An 18,088-nucleotide genomic window follows, 5' to 3' on the forward strand; every position below is an offset into this window, starting at 1 on the left:
AAAACACTCGGGCTTACTTGAACTTTCTTGGGGAATTGTTTCTTGTTGCATATCAATTCAAGGTATGTATCAATGAGGATAATAACCGAAGTTATAAACTACACCATTGCGGTCGATGCTCAGCTTTGCAAACAGCCCAAACCAAAGAAGCTTTTGGTCAAACTCACGCAGGTTCGACTTAGTAATGTTTAAAATCAACACTATTAATACAGATCTTTCAAATAGAATCATATGACAACAAAATAAAAACTAACCATATTTACGTACCACATTCAATATCTTAGTCAACAAGCCAATTATATCATCAAAAGAAAAAGAAAAAAGACGCTAAAGAACAAAGTTAAAGTCACATTAAAAGAACAAAAAAGTAAGGGGATACCCATAAAAAACAAAGCAAAACTTCTCATATACCACAAGCATATCTCTATTATATATTATTCGATATCAAATTTAGTACCTTCCACATCTGTAAACCTCATTTCATAACACATATATAAACAAAATTCGTACCTTCTTTATGCTACGATTTGGATGATCACATTATAAGAATGATCATTGTTTGATTTGTCCCTCAAGAATCTAATTTCCTCTTCTTCTTTTTTTCATTTTTCATGGAGTCCGATCCAAATCCTAATGCTTGGACTCAATATATAAATCCAAGAGACTGTACTCAAGGCTTATGTTCCACATTTTGCCCTCAATGGTGTAGTTACATCAAGTTCTCTCCACCACCAATATCTTATGAACAACTCCTAAGCGACGGCGTTTCATCAAACCCCAATCTCTCCCCTCTTGTTATTGCCATTATTGGCATATTTATAACTGCCTTTCTCATGGCAACTTACTACACTCTTGTCTCAAAGTACTGCTCCAACGACACCAACAATGAAGCTGCCTCAGAAACCGGAAGATCAGATCTCATTCTCGATGTTAACTCGTCGGAAAATGGAGACCAAGACGACCCTTTTGCTCACGAGTCGTCAAACACCGGTTTAGACGATGCTGTCATTAAAAAGATTGGATTCTTCAAGTTAAAGAAGCATCAAAACGGGTTCAAGATCAACGGTACTGATTGTTCAATATGTCTTGGAGAGTTTAACGAAGACGAGAGCTTAAGGTTGTTGCCTAAATGCAACCACATTTTCCACGTCGTTTGTATCGATCGGTGGCTTAAGTCTCACTCAAATTGTCCACTTTGTCGGGCTAAGATCGTCGTGCCTACCACTCAACAACCCGATCATCGTGTTGTGGTGATGAATCTTGATCAGTTTACAAGTAATGAAGGCAATGTAGTCGTTGTTGATCATCGGGAAGTGGTTAGTGTTGCGATTAGTTCTCATCATCCACGTCGGTTCTCGGCCGCGGATATTGTTATGCGGATAAGCAGAGACGGAGAAGAGGAAGAAGGAAATAATGATCTTGAAACTGGAAACAGAGTGAAGCATGTAGACTTAAAAAGATCATTCTCAAGTGGTGGATTGATTCTTGGGACTCAAGGAAGGACTAGATCATATCTCTAAACCTACTTCCCCTTACTCTGATTAGTTTCCTTTACATTATCTTTTTTTTTTTTTTTTGGGGTGGGGGTGGGGGTGGGCATATGAAAGTATGAAACATATATTATTGTATTTACACTTTGAGAAATTTTTACATACATACATATAAATATAATGGATACAAACATCATCTTAGTTTAAAGGTTTTAAGTTTCTGTGTCTTTATATACTTTTTGGTTTTTTAGAGAATTTAAATCATCACATACAATTGGATTTAATTTTATTACAGTTTATATATTTACTACTCCCTCCGTTCTAATTTAGTTGTCGTTCTAGGATTTAATTTTTATTTCATATTAGTTGTTGTTTTAGATTTTCAATGCAGATGTTTGATGAATATTCCAATCTTATCTCTGCTACTTTAAAGTTTCAACCAATGAAAAAATTATAAAATATATTAATGAAGGGCAAAACATAAAATTTAATAATTTCCTTAATTTGTGTGCAAAAACTTTAAACGACAGTTAAATTAGAATGGAGGGAGTATTGATTAAACTTGATATGGCTTTTTTTTAGTGGATATCATCGAGAACATTAGATGGTTTTCTTTTGATGTGTTAGTTAAAGTATTTTGTTCTCCGAATTTAATTGGTTTTAGCGAGAAGCTGAGACTACACCATTTTTTTTTTTTTTTTTTTTCTTTTGTCACGAACCGAATTTTGATTTTCATTAAATTAAACTGGTACAGTAGGTAAGGAAAGTAAAGCTGATTTAGCTAACTCATCAGCTTCCCTATTCCTGTCTCTTGGTACAAACACAAAGGAAATAAGTTCGAAACTAGCAGATAGACTTAGGATATCGTGGTGAATCCCATGAAGCTCCTTGAAAGAAGCTTCCTGATTAAGCGCTTTGATCAACTGAAGTGAATCTGAAGCGAAAGAGACTCGATTGAGGTTTAAATCGATGGCTTGGTGGATGGCTAACAGGAGAGCGGTTGCTTCAGCCATTAGCGGAGAGGCAATGTTGGAGGCCGTAGATCCAGCTGAGATCGATGGTTGGTACCTGGCAAGGAAGATCCGTCCAAATCCAGCTTCCCTCGTCTCTTCCCGCCATGATGCGTCGGAGAAGCACTGGACAACATCCAACGAGGGATCTGGAGTTACATGGATCTGTTTTGGTGGTACCGGGGGGGGGAGCTGGTGTTGTGCCACGGACCATTCTCGGGCTAAGGCGGTGGCTAGGGTACAGACTACACCATTAAACATTATAAACTTTAAACTAATCAATTTCTTTTTTTTGGAGTAACATTTTTATTTGGGAAAAATGTCATTTAATACATGAACTTCCAGAAAAAAACGATGAACTTTGTGGAGGTTATTTAATATATCGAATTTTGTTAATTAGTCATTTAAAATACCAAATATCGTTAACCAAGCCAAATTACACATGTCGCTAAATGAGATAACTGAACAACTAACGACCGTTACTTCGCCATTTAACGACATGTTGTTTTTGGCTATATGAATGATATTTTGTGTTTTAAATGACTACTCAACAAAACTTGAAGTATTAAATGACTTCTTACAAAATTTATGATTTTTTTGGCCTAAATTTGAAAGTTTATGTATTTAATTGTATTTTATCTAACTTGAGTAGTCTAATTTTTTTTATTCAACTAAGAATGACTAATTGTTGAATGAGTTATTTTAACATCCAAAATCAAAATCATAATCATCCTATACTCTTCAAAAATTTAAATTAAAAATATAGCAAATATTATGTTTTAAAGATAAAGTCATATAAACACATTATTAAATTGGGGTATATGTCAATAAAAATGTAATTATGGAATTTCCGTCACATGTATATTATTTTTGTTTGTTAATAGACAAATAAAATTTAGCACAGGGGTTCTCATAGTATTTTTTAAAAAGTAAATATTATTTTTAATTATTTTTTGTTTTCGGAAAACATAAAAGAATAATACATCAACAAATTTAACAAATCACCTCTTAAATAATAGATAAGATATAAGAATATGTTTTTAATTACATAAATAGTAGATGATATATTTTCTGTAAAATAATATCCACGTCATGAATATAATTCATGAAAAAATTTCAAGTTTAAAATATCTTCAACTCAATTGATATAAATAAATAATATATTTTTTTTAATTCTAACCGAAAATATTATTGCAAAGGATATTTGCTGCAAATGTACAAATAACATTAAACTGTATAATAGTCAAATTAAGCTTGATTTTATGGTATAAAGATATAAAGCAAAGAGTGTTGAGTAATGTGAACAAAACCAAAAAATCAAAATACATTATCTTTTTTACTTACGCATAATTCGATTAAGAGTCTTTTCGTCTTGCTGAGCATAAAAAATATTAAATTATATAATTTTGTTTAATACATGAACTTTCAAATTTAGGTCAAAAAAATCATAAACTTTGTGAGAGGTTATTTAATACATCAAGTTTTGACACTAAATATCAAATATATTTGATGAAGTCAAAACAACATGTAATAGTCGTTAGTTTTTCAGTTATCTCATTTAACGATATGTATATTTTGGTTTGGTCAAATATAGTTGACAAAATCAAAAACAACATGTAATAGTCGTTAGTTTTTCAGTTATCTCATTTAACGACATGTATATTTTGGTTTGGTCAATGATATTAGTGTTTTAAATAGCTAGTCAACAGAATTTGATGTATTAAATGGCCTCTAATTTCATGGTTTTTTTGCTTACATTTGGAAGTTTATGTATAAAAGGACATTTTTTCCATTTTCATTTTGGTTCGTTCCATATAATTTTACTATAATGGACATATATTCCAAATACCCAAATGGTTCTCTTCTCAAGAAAAGTTTAAAGAGAAAAGCAAATAAGACCTTCCCTACCAAATTGCTTTCCAACACAATGTCCCATGAGAATTAATATCTAATTTACAACGAATAAAATTTAAATTTATTATCACAACACCAATTATATTTAAAATTCGCTCCATTTATTCAACTAAGGACCATATGTTATTTAATTTGGTAGAGGCGTAGAGCCAAAAAGAAACTCTATTCCAAACTTTTTAAGTCCAAATACTTTGAAATGAATCGTTCATTCAGCCTAATATTTTCTTGAAATCGCAAAAAAAATAAACAAAGGTAGGAAATCTCATTATTTATTAATTATTCCAGATCCATGTATGCACCTAACCAACCAAATTTACACCATGCATACACATAAAATGAAAAACCAAAAACTACTTTTGTTTTTTATTCCCACTAAAACCCCTATATTTCCCTTTCTACCCTTTTTGCATCACAATATACAAAACAAGCACATTACAGTATTCACATATTTTCCCATATTAGTAGGACAAAACCTAACTTAATGCCTTTTTTTTTTTCTATGCTAACACAAGCAAAAGATCATTTCTTTGGTATATGAGAACAGATCAGAGACAACAAGTCTCTGTATTAGCTACCTTTGTGTGTAAATCTTATAGATGAAGAAACTGGCATTAATGGCATTCTTATCCCATCGGTGATCGATGAGGTATTCCCTTTCTTCGCTTGGCGATTCTGCAGTTGCTAGATGTAGTAAGTGGAGGTGTTGATGGGCTAAAACTCTGGAGATTTGTAATGTTCTTCCCAATCCCAATGCTGCTACTTGAATCATCTGTTTCCATCAGAAGGTTCTCTCTTCCCTTTTGGAATCCTCTAGTTGTTCCAGCAATCTTTATTTCATTTCCCAAAAACATAGAGAAAGTAAACTTTATCAGAAAAAATGATTCCAAGAAAGATATGTTTCGATCTTTTTCTAGAAGACGATTAAACAAAGAGTTTACCGAAATGCTAGGATAATAAGTTAGGTGAAACTGTAAAAACATATACTATCAGATTTCAGGATGACCAATTTCAAAAGTTTTGTTATTTTCTTCCTGCGGTTAAATGGGAATTGAATTTACCAAAAAATGCAAGCAAATGTTAGGTGAAACTGTATGAAACGTGTAAATAGGGGGAAATAAGTGTATCAACCATATAAATCAAAGTTTCTTTCTATTTGATGCAATAAAAAATGAAAAGTTGGTAGTATTGGAAATGTACCTTGCAACCAAGAGAGCAGAAGCGGAAGCTATCATCGACGAGGCTACGATAGCAAACCTTGCAGGTATTGGTTACACCTTTCCCTGGCCTAGGCTGAGGCCTCTCATTCAAGAAGACGACTTTAGCACTATTAATCACATATGTTTGGATCCCAGCTATATCAAGATACTTTTGTATCTCATTCACCCTTATAACATCATGATAAGAAGATCTCCTTATCTGCCAAAACCAATCAAGACAATCTCAAAACCTCAACAAGAGACACAAGTATTATACAACAATTCAAGATCAAGACCATTTACCTGAATGGTGCGATGATCCTTGTGATGAGCAAGACAAAGAGAGCAAAGAGGGCCATTGGTACAGTCTAAGCAATACATATTGCATTCACTCTTATGAGAGTCTCCATGAAACTTGCAATGAACAAAGAATTGCTCTTTAAGCAAAGGTTTAAGCCATGGAGGCCACCTGTTGTCTTCCTCCTCCGGTCCACCAGCTCCCTGTACCAACCAATATAAAGATTATTCATAATCTAGTATTTCATAAACCATCATTACCATTTGCTATATATACCTCAAAAGACCATATAGACATAGCTCTTAAACCACCATTAAAAACTTCATTAAACTCATATTCTTTGGAATTGAACTTGTGATAGAAGTTTGAAATTTGATTCTGTTCCATTTTAAAAAAGTTGTATGAAAAAGGAGTCGTAGAAATGTTCCAGATTCGTGCTTCACTATTTCACTGGATTTGAGAGGGTTTAAAAGTATTAAAATTTGGTATATAATAGAAAAGCATATTGTACCAATTTGTGACACCAAATAAAGTAAAATTAACTAACGGAATCGAGCTTGAGAGAGAATAAAAATGAGCCATTGTTCTGGTTCTTCCAAAATAAAAATCAAATATTTTTTTTTTGTGTTAGGTACACGAAACAGAGCACTTCAATGAAGAACCCAAATTCAGAACCATTTTGAATTCAAACAAAAAAAAAAAAGATTACTACTTTTCGCCATTTTCAAGACTTTGAGTTTCAAATTCAATCAAAAAACCCAACCCAGAAGAAAAAAATCGATAAATGAGAAACCATTACACATTTGAAGAACAGAGAAGAAGTAAAAAAAAACAGAGAATTTTTTTAAAAAAAGGAATTGTTTTAAAGTAGTACCATGATTCTTCTGTTCTTAGGCTTGAATTCACGGATGGTGTTCTCTTGATCCTCGATCGCCATTTCGTAATTGCACAAAGACGAAGAAGAAGAAGAAAAAAGAGAGTCTTTTTTTGAGTCAGCTTCCAACTTTTTTCTAGAGAGAGAGAGAAGATTTCTTGCAGAGAAGGTTTAAAAGAGAGAGAGTGAGTCTCTCTTATCTTAGCAAAGTCGACCAACCCAAACCTCTCTCCTCTTCTCTCAAAATTTATATTTTATAATTCTTTTTTTTTTTTTTACTTTTTTGTTATAAATCTTTTAGTTATTGAAAATGTTACTATACTTCTCCTATTTTTATATATCTGAAATTTATTTCTATTATTATTTGGACCTATCTTAATTTAGTAGCTAATATTGTTTCTATTACATATAGCCTTAGAACACAACATTATTGTTGTTGGATGTTTACATACACATTGCATTTATGTGTTAATAAATATTTTTTTTGCCTATGTTATTAATATGGAATTTTTGTTTATCTTTAGCATATGAATATTATTATTTTTGGTTAGGAAAGTGTAAGTTTTTCGTGTTTGATATTATATTAAGCCAAGTGGAGAAAACTCTTGCTTTGCTCCATTATTGTAGTTTTGACATCTCATCCTTTATACGGTAAGAAATTTTTGTTTTTATATATGATGTGAATGTGTGTGTATATACATGCGCATGTAATTCTATTATATGTGTGCATAAGAATGAGTTGGAACAAGTGTGAATCGCACTTTACTTTGTTCTTATTATTGGTGTGTATGTTTGTATATAATAAGAAGATGGATGATATCAATAATAATTAGATTCCATTTTGTTATTAGCTTTTAAAGCGAGCAATAAGCGGAGACAAGCTCATGAATTGGACATAATAACCTAATCCATCTGTACTTGTTTTTATAGCTTTTTTCTTATTAATATACTTAAAATAAAGAGGAAATTAATGCAGAAACTTAGGTCAAAAGATGGGTGATTAATATATAAACAATAAGACACCCTTTTTTGTTTATTATTATTAGTGCTTGCGTTTGGTTGTTGTTCTAATTTAATTAGGTATATTAACATTGCAAAGTCAGTACTAACTATTCCAATATGCATCACTTGAAAGGGAAATTGCATTTTAAACTCATGTTCTTTTGATTAGACAATCATCTATATACAGAGAATTTAATCCATTGTTTACACCAAACTTTTTGTTTTGAATCGTTGTCATGTCTCGTCTGAAATGAATGTACAATTAGTTTTGCTAAACGAATATGAAATTCATAATTTGCCGAACACTTCTAGATTATCTCGTTTTTTTGTTTTGTTCTATATCCGATTAGGTAAAACGTGGAAATTATTTGATTAAAATTCATGTATATAAGAAGAGTCTACTCATTGCGTTGTTAAGTACTAGAGAGTAGAGACTTCCGTGTTTCATGCAGATATATAATTTGTTGATAAATCTTTGTTTGTTACTCTATGTATGAACCCTATCATGTAATTTGTTGAAATGCCTACAATAAAATAAAGGAATGACGACAAGGAAATAAATTAAAAAAGGAAACATATAATATGCATTCCATTAGACGTCATATGATAATAACAGCTTTTATATCATTTGTCATGCATGATGGCATTAGATGGGTAGATGCCAATTTGTTGTCTATTTATTTTTTAATAGAAAAAAATGAGACATATATTTCATACAAAACTGAAACTATTTAGTAAGTTGGATTTTACCAAAAAAAAACTATTTAGTAAGTTGGAAGTATAAATCTTTATTTGATGATAAGTTAGTATCTTTGTGAAAATCTGTGCAGTCATTTAAATAGGAACACACACCACAAGTCTTATATGTATTTTTATTGTCCATTGACTTTGAAAAAAGACGCCACTTGACTTTGATTTTCCCAATCCTTGAATTTGTGTTTCGTATTTTACATTTTTTTTGGTTACAAAATATTAATATATTTTCGTTTATCACATTTTGATCTCTATATCTTACACATTACTTTAGTTCAGACTACATACACTTGTGTTCAATATTCAAGTTAACTTTTGTTTAACTCATGACAAAATTGTGAGGAAAAATCGTTTTATAAGTAAACATATATAAACACGAGTTATTTTCCTTGAAGTTAAAACTAAAATACTAAAAATAAAAATAAATTAAAATTGAAAGGGTTTGTTTAGTCAAAATTGAAGCTCTTTGGACACGGCACGCCATATCTGACCCGGTGGAGTGGACCATCTTCTTCTTATCATCCTTTTCCTTTGTTTATTCTTCTTTCATTAATTCATTTTTTTATAAATTCTAGCAAATTATATACTACTTTATCAACCATAAAAACTAAACAAGAGTAGTAGACTCAGTCGAAGATCATATTCATAGATTAGTTTCTTCGAGGGCATTCGATAAACACAGTTGAATATTTCTGTCCAATTTTAAAAAGAAAAAAAAAATCGAGATATAGACATGTCACATGTGTATTATCCTAGCCTACTCCACTAATCTTCCAATTTTAAACTCTATATAATGTATATGTTGTCATAGGACTCATACTGCACTAATCTTAAATACTTTTACTGACAACTGTACTTATTTAACATGATTAGTAAATCGGTTTAAGTTGTACTATATACTCTATATTAGAAAAGCAAGAGGTCACCATGAGCGGAATCAAACCGGTCGGTTATCATTTCTGTTAAATCATTCATTCTTCACATTTGCATTTTTTTTTTCCGTCGAAGTCAAGAGATCGAACTTTTACCAATTCAACCAAAGATAGTCCTCTAATAAAGTATACGAGAGGATCCAACCCATTAACAAAATCTAAAACTTTATTTAGATTCTGAATCCTTGCTTCTTATCATTAAAAACCAAGTCAACACCAGAGTAGCATAACTACTACTATGCAGTATGCACAAAACCGAAAACGAATTAAGCCTGATTTAAGTCTCTAATCAAAAGTCATTACCCCATCTTTAGAACACCTAGTAGCTAAATAAGCGATCAAGAAAGTCAACAAGATATCTCTCTCTCTCATGTTGTTTTTAGTTTTTTGGGTGGAGAACCAGTTGTTGTAGAAATCGCTTGATCCAACAAATCTCTAGCACGAGGTGAAGGTTTCTTCATGAGGTCTCCACTAACAAAGTCTTCTTCCTTGGAAACTGCAACGTCACTTATTAATAATGGCTGCTTCCAAGGCTTTTTTTGGTTCTCTGCGGTTTCTTCCATTTGCTTGAGCTGCATTCGAAAAGTTCCTTCTGCAGAATCTCAACACACACATACACATACACCAAGTAAGTAGTAGACTCCCCAAGTTAACATTGATACGAAGAAAACATATCATCCTGTAATAAAAGTATAGTACCTTGCTGTTTTTGGGATGAGTCCTGATCTTCAACCATCAGCAGAGGGAAAAAATCATCACCAGTGGTAGCTCTTTCAATGGCTAAACAAGTATTGGGTTCTTTTTCACTCCATGGAACGTAAGGATCATCAGTCTCAAGCGGGTCCATAAGCTCTGGCATAGAAGAATCCTCGTCACTAGAAGACTCTGCTGATAGAAACACGTCTTCGTTTAGCTCGTTAGAGAGGGATACAAAATCTTCTTCTGTCTTGACATGTTGGTTAGACACTCCCGCTGAGTCGCAGGGTTTGCTGGATTTATCGACATTCTCATAACTGATCTCTGATAAACACTCCCCGTTAGAAGAATCAAGCACAGACTTTGGCGAAGAATTCGCTAAACTCGCTTCAAGCAATGGAAGCAATGGCTGCATCTGTTCAGCGATGCTAGAAAACCATGGAGTTCCTTCCCGTGCATAAAAAAGAATGTATGAATCCTGTGACAGCACACTATCTTCATCGATTCTGGTAACCTGCCGAAGTTTGCCAAAAACACAAGGAGGAAAAGTTCATTTATGGAAACTATCTATTAAACCACCCAAATCAACTGGATTTACTTAAAATATCACCTTCGCGTCATCAAATTGATGCCATATCTTGGGAGCAGACCTCACATAGGACGAGTAATGTCCATAGGTTACTGAATACCCGAGATGCTCCACAAGAGCATAAAGATGGTATTTTGTAGGAACCTGAAGAAGAAGAAATAAAGGAAGTATTTTTCGAAGTGTGCAGACATATACAAATTTTGAGTAAATGAAAGGGGGAGATAAGAGATAGTTTACTGCAAGTTTCACGTACATCGTTTTCCTCTTTATCCCTCATATATGGCTGTAAGTCTAACTCCAATGGGATCTTGACATGCTTGAAGATCTTCTCCATAAAAAATCCATTATTCTTGAATCTCTTGAGATGAAATGTGACAACTAGAGGAAGCTTATCAAGCAAGAGTTGCTTCTCCTTTGAGACTTTTTCATTACAGTTATCACATGTCAATTGCTCGTCAAGCTTTTCCACACGGGTAAATGATTCTAGTGCACTCTCAAGGGTATCGATATCTTCAATTTCCAAACTCAACCCAACAGACTTTTCAAATGTATCAGAGATGGAGTTGCAGTTGCAGCAACGGAGCTGAGACCAGAAATACGCACATGTTTACCGAAAATAAACCGAAACTACTACTGAAAATAGCTTTTGACACGTGATATGTATAGTTTGAGTGACTTCTTACCCCACTGATGAGACGGCCGCCAAAGACCTGGTCAACAAAGTTGGTTTCTTGAGAAGACACATAGCTGCGGTAACTTGTTCGATCCAAACAACATCTCTCCAACTTATCCAAAAATGCTTGCAGAAACTCATGAGCATCTTCTTGTTGATAACGCTGGAAGTCAGGAGAAAAATCTATGGCAGCTAAGGAATACAAATCAATGCATCTCAGAAAACAAAATCAGAGAATCCCAAAAGAAAACTATGCCATCCAAAGAAACAATTCAAATAAAAGGATACAATTAAGATGGTGAAGAAAATAATCCGGAGCCATTGGGATTCTTTCAGGCCTCAGTGCAAAATCAATGTGAGCTCGAAGAACCCTTATAACACAGAAGAACTCATTACCACCTACAAAATTCACAAGATCATTATTCATTACAAAAGGCAACATAAACAAATACTACATTATAAGAGTCTTACAGTTACAGGGATCTTGATATTTGTATGAACGAAGGCCTTCGATAAGTGGCACAGTGTGAGTGAAACACTGCAAAACCGAATTAAGGAAACAAGTGTTGCCTAGATTCCAAAGCCCAGCACCCTACAAAAAAAATGTCAAATTCGTAATCAGAGATCAAAATTGAAAACAAATGCAGCAACCAAAAAAAATTTGAAAACATACAACGCCAGTAACGGGCTCATCGATCTTCAGAGGTCTTTGCATGAACCCAGACAACAAAGGCTCGTTACATTCCTTCTTAGAGTTGGAGTTGTCATCATCATCACTTCCAAATCCAGGCGAGACATTAGGCGTCCAAGGTTGGCTATTCTCACGGGGATCATCAGACGAGGACCCGTCCCAGATAACATCGTCCAAATCGTCAAGAGTTTGCGAATTAGTAGTCCCAATTCGAACCTGAGACTCTAGCATGCCTTGAGTCCCGTTGCCGAACTCATCGTAATCGAAATTGATCGGAGAAGGAACGAATTGTGTTTCGTCGGAAGAAGACGAAGAGGTATACTCATCGAAGTTCGGAGGCGAATCACGATCTCGATCGGGAGACGTAAGAGCCAATGACTGAACATTAACAACATCAGCATCAATCGACGGGATTTGCGAATTAGGGGAAGGCGAAGGCGAAGGCGAGTCCTCAATCTCGTCTAGGGTTTCGATCGAGTTGGGGATTAGCGGAGTACGAGAGAGAATCGAAGAGGAAACGTCGGAATTAGCCACCAACATCGTCTTCAAGGGTTCGATTTCTACCAAAAATTAGGGTTTCGTGAAATTGGGAGATGAAAAGTCGAAATTCCGGTGCAACACTATCAAACTTTGATTAGAGAAAGATCGGAGGAAGGAGGGAAGAGACTAGGAGATGAGTTGAATTGGGAGGGAAAATCGAATCGCCATGATTTTTAGGGTTTTATAAATCTCTCTCTCTCTCTCTCTCTGCACAAAAAAGAAGACAAATTTGTGAGGCGTAAAACTGTAAAGTGTGTTTATGTGATAGATACAGATATGCTTCCAGATACGGTAAATTTGTTTTTTCCCTTAGGGTCGGTGGTCAACCTTGTGGTTTTTATATTCATTATTATTTTTAAAAAATAATCTAAATTATTAATAATTCTCCTATATATTCGTTATTCTATATAATCCAATGTTTTTGATTCAACTTTTTTAATTCAAAATAATTTTGTGAATAATTTGCTCAGTCAAGTCAACCATGGAGATTTAAAACTATTTTGGTATGATATCTACTTCTTGCAAGGGAAAACAAAGTTTATGAATAAGAGCAACAGAATCAAACGGGAAAGTAATCTTACTAAATTGAAGAAAAAAAAAAAAACTAAAAAGTAAGAAATGTGTTTCTCTTTTTATAACCGTCAAAAGTACTAAGAAATATTTTTCACATTCACTTAATAAATGTGTAAAATCATGACCATTGTATCCTACTAATAATTTCAAAACACATTGTATCATGACAAATTCAATTTGATTTTAAATTCACTGTTTTCTGCAAACAAACAAAAGGTTAATAAAGTCTATAACAAATTCCAATGTATATTATATAAGATCCATATTGTAGATTGATAACAAGGAGTAACAAACAACAAGAGCCACGTCTCAATATTCCCAAAAAAAAAAAAAAAACCTCTATAAAAAACCAGAGAAACGTGAACCTCATTGGAAGTTTCTGACAAAGCTTTTCTCTTACTTTCTTTTTCTGTAAAAACAAAAACTTGTGTTCTTCCTCACAGCATTCTGTCTTGAATATCACTGAAGATACCAGAAGCTAAAGTTCCAAGCTTCTTCTTTGTTTCACCTGCTATGTTCACCAGCGACGATATATCTTGTTGCGCCTGATCAAACAATTGAAATCAAACATATCATCAACTGGTTAACATATGAGGAAGAAGAACAAGGGATTTAGGAGTATGTATGGATCTTGTACCTGGAAAGAAAGCCGGTTAATGAGATCGCTAGCAGTTATATCAATATTGGAATCATCTTGGTCGTGACCGTAAAAATCAGCGCTTGAGATAGATGCTGAGCCCTGTAAATTACCACAATCGCATTAGAATCGAAGGATGAGAGAATGTTCCTTTGAAATTGTGGGGAAATGTTACTTACTGCAAACTTCTGAAGAGTAGCTTTTGATTCCATATCAGCGTTTTTGTTCTGATCCCCAAAGTACTGAGCTGAAGAAATGGACTTTGCGTTTGTGAACTTCTTTCTTGCTTCATCCGATTCTTCAACCTAGTAAGATTAAAATGGCTTAGCATATGACCAGAATGTACCAATTTACTATTTTTCTTTCTGAAAACCGCAGCTTTACTTGAGATTTTGACGAGTTGGAGCTTGATTTCTTGGGGAAAGAACTGTCCATTCCAAAATCCGAAAAGAAGCCTGACGACTTTGGTGGAGCAACATGGTTAAGCACTTGAGTACCACCACCACCACTTTGTCCTCCAGTTTGGAAGTCGTCATTGTACTCAAACCGAGAGGCAAATGATGAACCAGCTGATGATTTGCTTTCCCCGTTATTAGTTATAGACACAGCAGAAATAACCGGTGCAACTTCTTCTGGTTTCTGCTCATAGAGATTGTCCTTTGGCTACATTTTATAAATATAAAAAAAAAAAAACAGAATCAGATCTTTTAATACAAACAAGAGAAAATAACTCCAAAAACAACCAAAGACATACCTTAGTAGTAAGCTTCCTTGCACCAAGACCACCAGTTTTGCCTGTCCTTTTAGCACCAATAGGTTTCTTAAACGTACTAGGCACAACAGTATTAGAAGCTTTAGGAGAAGAGGTGGCACTGACAGCTTCATGTTTAGGAGGAGGTAACTCTTCCTTGACAGAATAAGAAGAAACCCCATTAGATGCACCCGGTAGCTGAGAAGTAGCAGCAGCAACAGGAGATGAAGGTAAGCCAGAACTAGTTTCCTCAGCAATGGCTTTAGCAACTTCTTTAGCAAGAATCTGCCTATACAATTCAGCAGCTCTCGAAGTGTACTTAGCCTCAATTTTGCCACCATCAGTCCATCCATGTTGCTTAAAGAACACCTGAGCACGGTTGTTGCCACCAAACATCATCGTCCTCAGCTGCTCAGGGCTCCATGAATCTAAATTCGTTGATCTACACAAAAACCCGAGAAGATTTACAAATCTTTAGAACGTAATGTGACATTATTATTCAAATCTAAATTCTGAATCGTATTGGTTCAACCACACTCGAGTCAACGTATTAGAACTATAATGCCTTTTTCAAAAAAGCTCAAACCTTAGCTAAAATCAACAACTGTGAGCTAAGAACAACAATGCCGAAGAATCGAATCAGATGCTGAATTTGGTTTACCAAGCTGACTATAACCGAAAATAACCAAGCATCATAACCGGTTCATCACATCTAATAGATAAAGATTATATTACCTGACGAAACTGATATGAACACCGAGATTACGATGAGTAGCTGAGCAATCGATACAGAGAAAAATCCCATATGTAACAGATGCCCAAGTCGGATTCTTCGCACTACAATCGAAACACACCTAAATTTTGCCAAAATCAAAAACCAAAATTGAAGATCTAGTCAAACAACAACCAGATCTAAGACAAACAGAAGCAATTTCATAAGAAAAAGCAATTTCGATTTACCTTGTTCTCAGATTTTGATTTGAGTTTTCTGAAAACAATGTTTTTGTCGGTAAGATTGTTGTCAGCAGAAGAAGCCATTGTAGATCAAAATTTGGAAGGTTTTTTACAACGAAGAATCAAAAATGTGAAGAGGTGAAACAATGGATCACCTCTCCTCTCGAATGATGAATTCGAAAGAAATGAAGATTTAGAGTTTTTCTTTTTTCTTTTTTTTTATTCTAATTTGAAATGTTTTTGTTAGGTTTTTATTTCCACGTTCTTCTTTCAATTAAATCTGTCAATCGAAAAAAAGAAACCACCAGTAACATTGATGGAAACATTTAATCTGACTAAAGTGACGATATTACCATTGTATAAACTGCTGAATTACGATAATGGCATATTTTAAAACGACACGTAGTTCGTAATTCCGTCGTTTCCGAAGCAACATGGATGGTGTTGGTAAAGTAAACTGATGAACGCTTATCATTTTCACCTTTTCTTCAACCTCAATTCAAAGCTTTGTTTCTAACACTTTTTTTTTATTTTTAAAATATAATTTCTTTGTTATATATTTTTTCATTCTAGTATTACATTTCTCATATAGTTTACTAATTTGTAGTACATAGCTTTTTTTCTTTGATTATTGAGTTAACATATTGTAGTAAATTAATAAGATTTTAAAATACATGTAATGCTCCGACCGGCACCTTTTAGTGGGTCTTATATCCAATCTTAGTCCATAGGTCCACCTTCCTTAACGGGCTTCACATCCTCTCACTAGGCCCGTGAGCCCATGCATATCCAACGGTCGGTTTGCTACGTCCGGGAGGTTTTAAAGACTTGTTACCGTCCCTACAAATCACCACATGATATTTCCTCGTGTTTTGTCTTCACTCGCACAGTTCCGATAATCATTTCACGGAAGGTCACCCATCATGATACTACTCTAGCTCAATTACGCTTAACTCTAGAGTTCTCTCATGACTCTTGACCGAAAAGATAAGTGTCAATTTTTTTAAACTTCTCCACATGTTCCTGAAACCGAGGTGTCACAATACAACTTTCGTAAATATAAATTAGATTTCAAACAAACGGATACATCTTCGTTTTTTTCCATATTTTTACCATTAAATTTCTAGTTATATGTTTCACACATATTATATGCTCGATGTTTTGGCTATTCTTGTTGTATCACATTGAGCAAGTTAAATATATATATATATATATATATATATATATTAAATGCTTTTTGTTTTTAGATGCCTAAACTAAAAAAAAAAAACATTACAATATCATGAAGTGAAAATATATAAGTTAATTATATCTTTCTGATTTAAGACTAAAATAAAAACAATGCTATCTCCAAAATGTAGTTTGTGTGTTTTCGACATGTAGCTGCATTTCAAACAAAAGTTGAATATATTTGTTTTTTTTTGTGTCCCATTTAGTGGCTGACCAAAAACCGATTTCTAACTATTACATGCAAGAAGCATATACTCAAGAATCATCCATCAACCCTTATACATTAGTCGACAAATCAGACGAAACTAAACAAACATAGCATATAAACAGATTTATAAGGGTTGATAGATGCTTCTTCAGGTTCCTACAAATCTTCACCATTTAGAATAAGAATGATCTCGAAGCATTGACAATTAATCTCTTTATAAGCATCATATTCCCTATATCAAATCCACTTCAAACCTTTGTTTAAAACTACTTAGCATTATTAATTACTTATCACTACCAACTATTATTCTTAAATAATCTCTTGAATATTTTTGTGATTCAACTTTGAGTAGTCTTTTTGTTAACTTATCCATAAACTACTTTGAAACTATCGAAACCTTTGAAATCTTACATTTTGTTTAAGACATCTATTCATCATCATCCCATAATAAAGCTTTACCTCCCAGTTTTGTCGTTCGGTTCATCATAAGAAATCTATATCCCAGTAAGAAATCTAGTTTGCCACTATGCGGCCCAGTTTTATCCCAGTATAAGATAGTAAAGCCCAGCTTAACACTGTTTTATGCGATTCCAAAATGTGTCACACTGTACGACAGAACACACTATAGCTTCGTCCGATATGCACAGAGAGACCAACATTTTTGGGCATTTGCTCTCATACTGACAAAAGAACGCATATATGAAATCTGACCAATTAAAACAAGAACAAGAGACCCACCCCCGACATAATGTGATATTTTGTGAGGTCGTATAATTTTCATAATAATAGGAAAAAAAATCTAATTATCTTTTATTTAATAACGAAACTTTTGCCTTTATGCTCTCGCGTCTCTTTCACCTTTTGATATCGAAATCATCAATGTCTTTTCTTGTTGTTCATCATTCATAAAAGTTGTGTTCAACAACGATGCCAACAAAACTATGTTTTTTTTTAGTAAAAGAAGAGAAATGTTTAAGTACAAATACTTGATTTAAATCTTTTAGATTTTGTGTATAAAAAGTTGTATTCAAATACTTGGTGTTCCCTTAATCCCTTTCATTATGTACATTATATTTT

At 33.7% G+C, this 18,088-nt stretch overlaps 5 protein-coding genes across 7 annotated transcripts; 1 reads left to right on the forward strand and 4 right to left on the reverse strand.

Moving 5' to 3' along the window:
- The first annotated feature begins 449 nt into the window (after nucleotides 1–449).
- LOC104731759 (putative RING-H2 finger protein ATL53) lies at nucleotides 450–1,706 on the forward strand. The gene has a single exon (XM_010451238.3). The coding sequence runs from the start codon at nucleotides 612–614 to the stop codon at nucleotides 1,518–1,520; it is 909 nt and encodes a 302-aa protein (XP_010449540.1). The 5' UTR covers nucleotides 450–611; the 3' UTR covers nucleotides 1,521–1,706.
- Nucleotides 1,707–2,230: 524 nt separating this feature from the next.
- LOC147930535 (uncharacterized) lies at nucleotides 2,231–2,761 on the reverse strand. The gene has a single exon (XM_087476918.1). It carries the CDS (start codon nucleotides 2,759–2,761, stop codon nucleotides 2,231–2,233), a length of 531 nt encoding a protein of 176 aa, XP_087333044.1.
- Nucleotides 2,762–4,665: 1,904 nt separating this feature from the next.
- LOC104731760 (protein RGF1 INDUCIBLE TRANSCRIPTION FACTOR 1) lies at nucleotides 4,666–7,394 on the reverse strand. The gene is made up of 4 exons (XM_010451240.2): nucleotides 6,783–7,394; nucleotides 5,914–6,111; nucleotides 5,612–5,830; nucleotides 4,666–5,241 (listed from the first exon to the last, which is right to left on the reverse strand). The coding sequence occupies exons 1-4, from the start codon at nucleotides 6,843–6,845 to the stop codon at nucleotides 5,038–5,040; spliced, it is 684 nt and encodes a 227-aa protein (XP_010449542.1). The 5' UTR covers nucleotides 6,846–7,394; the 3' UTR covers nucleotides 4,666–5,037.
- A 2,223-nt stretch (nucleotides 7,395–9,617) lies between these two features.
- Nucleotides 9,618–13,067, reverse strand: LOC104731761 (ubiquitin carboxyl-terminal hydrolase 20). 2 transcript variants are annotated; one of them, XM_010451242.3, is made up of 8 exons: nucleotides 12,101–13,067; nucleotides 11,899–12,019; nucleotides 11,716–11,826; nucleotides 11,438–11,610; nucleotides 11,008–11,337; nucleotides 10,776–10,898; nucleotides 10,169–10,679; nucleotides 9,618–10,061 (listed from the first exon to the last, which is right to left on the reverse strand). In XM_010451242.3, exons 1-8 carry the CDS (start codon nucleotides 12,656–12,658, stop codon nucleotides 9,838–9,840), a joined length of 2,151 nt encoding a protein of 716 aa, XP_010449544.1. In that variant the 5' UTR covers nucleotides 12,659–13,067; the 3' UTR covers nucleotides 9,618–9,837. The 2 variants fall into 2 exon arrangements, with proteins under 2 accessions (XP_010449544.1, XP_010449543.1); XM_010451241.3 differs by having other exon boundaries at nucleotides 9,618–10,070; nucleotides 12,101–12,969.
- Nucleotides 13,068–13,445: 378 nt separating this feature from the next.
- Nucleotides 13,446–16,013, reverse strand: LOC104731762 (putative ADP-ribosylation factor GTPase-activating protein AGD8). Of its 2 annotated transcripts, none has more exons than XM_010451243.3 (7): nucleotides 15,580–16,013; nucleotides 15,355–15,473; nucleotides 14,623–15,061; nucleotides 14,253–14,531; nucleotides 14,048–14,173; nucleotides 13,869–13,970; nucleotides 13,446–13,776 (listed from the first exon to the last, which is right to left on the reverse strand). In XM_010451243.3, exons 1-7 carry the CDS (start codon nucleotides 15,655–15,657, stop codon nucleotides 13,669–13,671), a joined length of 1,251 nt encoding a protein of 416 aa, XP_010449545.1. In that variant the 5' UTR covers nucleotides 15,658–16,013; the 3' UTR covers nucleotides 13,446–13,668. The 2 variants fall into 2 exon arrangements, with proteins under 2 accessions (XP_010449545.1, XP_087334381.1); XM_087478255.1 differs by having other exon boundaries at nucleotides 14,623–15,265; nucleotides 15,330–15,473; nucleotides 15,580–15,855.
- Nucleotides 16,014–18,088: the final 2,075 nt, after the last annotated feature.

The sequence above is a fragment of the Camelina sativa genome, chromosome 12 (genome assembly GCF_030686135.1).
Source record: "Camelina sativa cultivar CO46 ecotype springtype chromosome 12, ASM3068613v1".
Classification (NCBI taxonomy): Eukaryota; Viridiplantae; Streptophyta; class Magnoliopsida; order Brassicales; family Brassicaceae; genus Camelina; species Camelina sativa.

Coding starts and splice junctions, on each gene's coding strand:
- LOC104731761 (XM_010451241.3), bottom strand. CDS start 12,658: ATGTTGGTGGCTAATTCCGACGTTTCCTCTTCGATTCTCTCTCGTACT. Junction 12,020..12,100: donor ATGAGCCCGTTACTGGCGTT/GTATGTTTTCAA, acceptor TTTTTTTTGTAG/GGTGCTGGGCTTTGGAATCT. Junction 11,827..11,898: donor ATATCAAGATCCCTGTAACT/GTAAGACTCTTA, acceptor TGAATTTTGTAG/GTGGTAATGAGTTCTTCTGT.
- LOC104731760 (XM_010451240.2), bottom strand. CDS start 6,845: ATGGCGATCGAGGATCAAGAGAACACCATCCGTGAATTCAAGCCTAAG. Junction 5,831..5,913: donor AGGATCATCGCACCATTCAG/GTAAATGGTCTT, acceptor TGGTTTTGGCAG/ATAAGGAGATCTTCTTATCA. Junction 5,242..5,611: donor TCTGCTCTCTTGGTTGCAAG/GTACATTTCCAA, acceptor AATGAAATAAAG/ATTGCTGGAACAACTAGAGG.
- LOC104731762 (XM_010451243.3), bottom strand. CDS start 15,657: ATGGCTTCTTCTGCTGACAACAATCTTACCGACAAAAACATTGTTTTC. Junction 14,174..14,252: donor CCAACTCGTCAAAATCTCAA/GTAAAGCTGCGG, acceptor TAATCTTACTAG/GTTGAAGAATCGGATGAAGC. Junction 13,777..13,868: donor TTAACCGGCTTTCTTTCCAG/GTACAAGATCCA, acceptor TTGTTTGATCAG/GCGCAACAAGATATATCGTC.
- LOC147930535 (XM_087476918.1), bottom strand. CDS start 2,761: ATGTTTAATGGTGTAGTCTGTACCCTAGCCACCGCCTTAGCCCGAGAA.
- LOC104731759 (XM_010451238.3), top strand. CDS start 612: ATGGAGTCCGATCCAAATCCTAATGCTTGGACTCAATATATAAATCCA.